Here is a 6,252-nt window from a genome sequence, read left to right on the forward strand (position 1 = left end):
AAGCCGGGAACTTTGAAAACATAAGTTTGGGTGCTGGAGAAAACGAAGAGGAAGAAGAAGAGAACGACGATGAAGACGAAGAATAAATGTATTGTTTTTTTTGTTGTAATGTTTTTAAAATTTAACAAAAGTGTTTTTCTATATAAACTAGTTATTTTCCGCCCGCGCGTTGCGGCGGGACCCAATGACTACAAAAGGCGTGTCAGCAACAGCAAATAGATACCGAATATCAAAACATAAATAAAATGATGTGGTAAGGATGGTCACTCCGTCATAAAAAAACGATTTTAAATAATCTAATATATAATAATATGACCCACACGTCCTACACGTTGGAAATTCGGTTGTTTTCAGTTCAGTTATTACGGTACTAACACGCTAAAATACGGATGAGCTCGGTACCGGTAACAGTAGCGAAAGTACCGATCCAAAAAATCATCGAAATTAGGTACCGGCATCGAAAATGCTCGGTACAATACGGTATGGTATTTGAAGGTAAAAATCAATAAATACAGGTATAGTGCTAGACCGGTGTCGAACCGAAAGTAACGATTCTGAAAACGCCAAAAGGTGGGTACCAAATTGGTGCCGAAAATGATTTGGTATAGTAAATTTGGTATCAATACGATACCGGTTCGTTTATAGGATCGTATCTTCGTTTACAGGATTTGATACGATTTGCTCATCAATATTCTAAATATCCAAGTTAATTTTACATGTTACAATTCATTTATTACAGAAAAAGACAAAAAAGAAAGCAAAATAAGTTGTTGTGTTATAAAACTTCATTCAAACGAAATACAGTTTACTTACTGTGTGTATGAAAAGTAATCTAAACGGTGCAATTACTTGCATTGCTGCGTTGCTACAGGATTTGATGAGCTCGGTACCAAACGGTACCAAAAATACCGTTACCGAAATCCCCAAAAGTGGGTACTGGTACCGAATATACCTAGTATGGTGCGGTTCGGTACCGGTCGATACTGGTAAGGCACCGGTATTTGAAGGTAAAAACGGTGAATACCTGTGCAGAACCGGTAAAAAAAATACACCGGTTTAATAAATTTGAGACCGGTACCTATACCCGATACCATTTGCTCATCTCTTAATGATGTTCTAATTCTAATTCTAATTCTAATTCTAATTCTAATTATAATTATAATTTAATAATAAATGAACACTGTTCATTGAGTTTGAATTTTATTATATATAAATGGATACAAACGCCCACGTCACCACCCCGGGTGAGCTTGGGTTTCGGCGTGGCCCCTTAGGCGGGGGTTTCAGCCCGAGCGTTGGGCGGGGCTACGAACATGACATGGCAGAACCTCGTTGGCCAGGAGCACTAGCCCTTTGAAATTGGTTTTTTTCCACGCCACCCCAGCCACGGCCCACCATACCCCTTTGAAATTGGCTTTTGGTCTTGGGTGCCACATACTCCATGTGTCGAACCATGCCCCCAACTCACGCCCCACCATACGCTACGGTCTAAGATATATAAAAGAACCACATAACACATGTAAAAAACCACTAAGGCTATAGGGTGTGGTCATGACTCTCATGACCACCATGACCCTCCATGTTAGTGTCATGTAACTAATCTTTAATCCACCATCTAAAACCACTACCCTAAGGGTATGGTCATGACCCAAACCATTAGCCCCTTATTTATTATCTTTTTCTAAACAAAAAGGAAATGATTTGTTGAAAAATGGAAAGGAGGACCATGGTTGGCATGGTTTAATCCATGCAAACCATGGTGGATCAATCAAGGGGGTGGTGTAGCCTTCCATTCATGTTCCTAGGTGACAAATCATATCCCAACCATAATCCCCACACCCTATAACCTAAAACCAAGGGGGTGGTGTAGCCTTCCATTAATGTTCCTAGGTGACAAATCATATCCCAACCATAATCCCCACACCCTATAGCCTAAAACCACATATACAAAAAAGCTTAAAAGTACTGTTCATTGAGTTTGTGTTTTATTAGTATATAATTTAGAGATTAAATGAAAAAAAAATAGAAAATTGTTTTTTAAATAATTAATAAAAATAAAAATTAATGATTATGTAATGATGGTTAGGGGCTTTATGGCTACGTGCTCTAGTGATATAACGTCTCATAAAGCCCCTCTATGACGTGGCGTGCCACGTGTCGCATAACACCTCCAAAGGGGTTTTATGACTACACATGGCCTAAGGATCAAAAAATTCTTCCTTCCTACTTATATGGAGTGCATATGCATCATCACAATCCTTCTTAGGTTACTTAGGTAAAATCTACTTTTTAGTGGATCCTTCCCTACTAAGTATTTAAATTTTGAGTTTGTTTTATTACAAATATGGTCCTTTATGGGTAAAAAGATTAAAAAAAAAACCTTTGAGTGACTAAAATCTAATGTTAAAAATAAACTGGATTAGAGCTAAAGGACAAACCATGCAGAATTTTGAAACATAAAATACAAAACACATCAATTTTAAAGGTAATGAATACTGTCTAAAATTAGGTATAAAATTAGGTATAAAGATAAATGAAAAAATTTGTAATTTACTCCTTTATATATATACACATAACACATATGCTAGGAGAAGATCTCTAGCTAATCCATGTGCGCTTCTAACTACCTAACAATTGGTTAGAAAGAAAGAATATTGAAAGGCAAACATATTCGATACAACATAACGAGACATTCTAATAAGACGTAAAAATAATACGCAATTAAAGCACAGATACAGTCAAAGTTTTGTAATGTGAAACTACATGTTATCTTTGTGATTTTCTCTATGTTAAATGTATTTGATAGTTCAGATTTTCTAACATGTTTGATTAAAAAAAATAAATAAATAAAACTGTAAATCATACACAAAGTGACACCATCTGAGTTTTCAAAGGCACATGCCCAGTTCAACACTAAAAGATACAACACAAAAAACTGTCCCAAGATTAAGCCTTTGGCCCATAATAAACTAACTACAACTGATCTATAATTGATTAATACAGAGACCATCAATCATATCCATTACACACAAATCATTGCTGTCAAAAAACAGGCTTAGGGCGACCACTGAATGCCAATTTTCAGTCAGGAGACACATCGGCGAGAAACAAAAGGGAACAGTGGCGCTGCTCCCTGAGAAAAGAGACGGGGTGTAGGTCTCACCTATATGTGTAAACGAGCCGAACTGAACTCACCTAAGCTCAAGCTCGGCTCGTTTCTTGAAACATTGAACTCAGAAACGGTTATGAAAATGCCAATTTTCAGTGAGGAGACACATCCATAACTATTAGAAAAAGCTAATAGAAGGTTACACTAACACAAAGGTTAAATATAAGAAATGTAGGAACTGCAAAACCATGCAGGGACATCAAGCAGTACTAATATCAGTCTGAAAAAACAAGTGCGAACCATGGTCATCATAGTACAACAGATAATGGTTTCTTGGTTTTAGAAAGTGCAAGGCATTCAAGTCCCGAAAGCCAAGGCACGGAGTAAAACCATATAAGCTTTATGTATCAAATAAACCCCATTCATATTATCTTCATACTTTTTGTCTGTTTTACATTTCAGCATCCTCCAAGCCCTAATTTTGACCCACATGTGTATGAAGTGCTCCTGAGGCTTTTAAAACCTAATCGGTAGGAATTTGAATTTTCCCCTAAAACAAGATCTAAACTAGTTTACTTGCTATGCAAGCTTCATCAGAGCTAAGCTGCCAGTTTATAAAACTCAGTAAAGTCTAGCCGAAACATGAGGAACTTGAGATCAACATGTCGTTGTGTAGGCAGTTGAGAAATAAACCCCTTCAAAACAGACGAGTATTCTTTTGAAACCGCATCTAAATCTTGTCCGATAATACTAAGAAATTCGCCAGCGCGTTGTGTTACAGCCTTTCTTCCTTCGTTAAGCCATGAATCTGTCTCCAAACCTTTGCTTTTTGAAGTCTTGTTAGCATCTTTGGTCTTACTAGTAGCAGTATTTCTGCACATTGATTGTAGACAAGCAAAAAAGACAAATTTTTAAAAACATCTTAAGCATTGATCCAGTTAAGAGATAAAACATAACCCAGATCATAAGTAAATAAATGGGTCCACATACCTTGTTCTGAATTCATATAGCCGGTCAGCAACACTGGTGAACCGCAATATGACATCAAGCAACATCAACAGAGCCTTGTAAAGAGCTTCAGATGTTTCTCCAAGAAGCGACTTCTCAACAATTGTAACAAGATATTTCTCATGAGCAGCAATCAGATCATCAAGATCTTTGGACGCTTCCATTTCATTACAGAACTTAGCCCACGTCACCTCCAATACTTCAAACATTATATACGCCTGCATACTCATAACAAAATTATTCATTTTATCCCACAGAAGCTGGCATTTCCGCGACGTCGAAACTATCTGCAACCCCACCGCCTTTGGATAGTTGGTGAAAACGTGACAACTGGTCAAATTCGGCTTCATGGTCTTCCAAGCACCAAGAACAGCATGTTCTACCCTTCTAATCTTCCACAGAAAACTAAAAACTCTCAGGTAACTACCCATTACAGATTCTGTAAATACCGTATTTAACGGAACTCTTATATCGTAATCCAAATGGAACACATCCCACCCCCTATCTTTAACACCGTGTGGCATCATCATCTTAACTTTTATTCTATCTAAAATGTCACGATCATCATATTGTGCACCGGATGACAGAATGGCCTTCTCCACTAGCCCAGATAAATGAATTAAGCTGATCGTCTTAGCAGGCTCTGCGAGCACTGGACCCACAGTTTCCATTAGATATTGCACGAAATCGCCTTGCCCTAACAATATAAAACGTTTAATCGCTAGACAGTGATCTTTGAACTTATAGCGGTTAAAAATAGCATGCATTAAATGTTTATCTATTCTCTTTTCTGCTTCAGTGACCAAAGATTCAAGTGCATTAGTTTCACCATATCCAAGACCTCTACTTGGTGCTAAATCTGCCCAACTATGATCCTCGCAACAAACTTTAAGGAAATTAATCGACTTACCTGTTCTTAACACGCGAGTAGCAAGCGATTTGGATATAAAAGATGGAAGCATAAGATAATTAATTTGATAACCTTCTTTCCATAATAACTCTGGTTTGACAGATTGTTCGGATACAAAGAACTCGGAGTGTAAATCTTGAAGATTGCCTTGCATTACCCAACTCCTCACCATTTCAAAAACAGGCGAAGAAACCTTAAGAAGTAACCGTTTCATGAACTCATGAAGCAGAGGATCACCATGTTGAGCATGCAAATGAATTTCTCCAGCCAAAGCCCCACCCTTGAGATCCTTACAGCTGTCCACAAGAAGAGCCATTCGCCTCATCTTAACCATCGGTTCAACAAACCAAACCGCAAGTCTCCTCAAAGAAAGATTCAACGACTGCGATTGAAGCACCGTCAACAACTTACGATACTCCACAACCTCATCCTGCAAACCAACACGAAACGATTTACCAACATTCTCACCTATATCGTCACAAACATAGCGATTCACCTTCCGAAACAACCACCCGAGCTCACAGAGCTTTAAAACCATAATCCTCATCCCTTTGGACACCTTAATCGACTCCGATAAAACATAGGAATCAAGCATCTCATCGAACTTCACATACTTTCCATGAATTCCTTCACAAACAGACAACACGTCACTCACTAAATCCTTTTCCAACACATCACTCTCCTCACTCACTAACCTAGCAAAATCCCTAACAACCGTATTATTAGGGTTTCTAACTATATTCAAAACTCCACCATTTTTCAACAAATTGTAACAACTATCGGTGCGTGACTTAGGGTGAGGGTTTGTAACTCGATCTTCGGAAATGACTTTGAGCAAATAAAGAAGAGATTGCTTGTTGATTACGCTACCGGGACCGGTTTTAGAGGCGAATTTGGAATAAAGATCTGCGAAAGTTAAGGCATGGGAGAGCTTTGATTGTTTGGCTAAACGGCTTTTGATGGAGTTGGCTTCGTCGGCGGCTTGTGATGGGGGGGTCATTCGGCTTGATAGAATGCGGATGGCGTAGTTGACGTCTTCGGGGTTAGGGTTTGAGGAAGAGGTGTTTTGTAAATGGTGGACGAGTTGCCGGACGAGATCTCCGACGCGGTGGTCGGAGTCCATTGGTCGGAGAGAGGGGAAAATTTAGTACAGTCCAACAGGAACTTTTTTTAAAAACATCTGTCTCCGTTTTAATATACCATGCTTTTTTTCACCAGAATCTCC

At 38.5% G+C, this 6,252-nt stretch overlaps 1 protein-coding gene across 2 annotated transcripts; it reads right to left on the bottom strand.

Annotated features, from left to right (window-relative positions):
• Positions 1-3,339: 3,339 nt before the first annotated feature.
• On the bottom strand, positions 3,340-6,252 carry LOC110912580 (gamma-tubulin complex component 3). 2 transcript variants are annotated; one of them, XM_022157349.2, is made up of 3 exons: positions 5,028-6,252; positions 4,100-4,814; positions 3,340-3,982 (listed from the first exon to the last, which is right to left on the bottom strand). In XM_022157349.2, exons 1-3 carry the CDS (start codon positions 6,148-6,150, stop codon positions 3,709-3,711), a joined length of 2,112 nt encoding a protein of 703 aa, XP_022013041.1. In that variant the 5' UTR covers positions 6,151-6,252; the 3' UTR covers positions 3,340-3,708. The 2 variants fall into 2 exon arrangements, with proteins under 2 accessions (XP_022013041.1, XP_022013040.1); XM_022157348.2 differs by having other exon boundaries at positions 4,100-6,252.

The sequence above is a fragment of the Helianthus annuus genome, chromosome 4, assembly GCF_002127325.2.
Source record: "Helianthus annuus cultivar XRQ/B chromosome 4, HanXRQr2.0-SUNRISE, whole genome shotgun sequence".
Taxonomy (NCBI): domain Eukaryota; kingdom Viridiplantae; phylum Streptophyta; class Magnoliopsida; order Asterales; family Asteraceae; genus Helianthus; species Helianthus annuus.

What these genes read in the sequence shown, in the direction of transcription:
- LOC110912580 (XM_022157348.2), bottom strand. Translation starts at nt 6,150, where the DNA reads ATGGACTCCGACCACCGCGTCGGAGATCTCGTCCGGCAACTCGTCCAC. An exon ending in CTATATGAATTCAGAACAAG is followed by an intron (nt 3,983 to 4,099) that starts GTATGTGGACCC and finishes ATCAATGTGCAG; the next exon opens with AAATACTGCTACTAGTAAGA.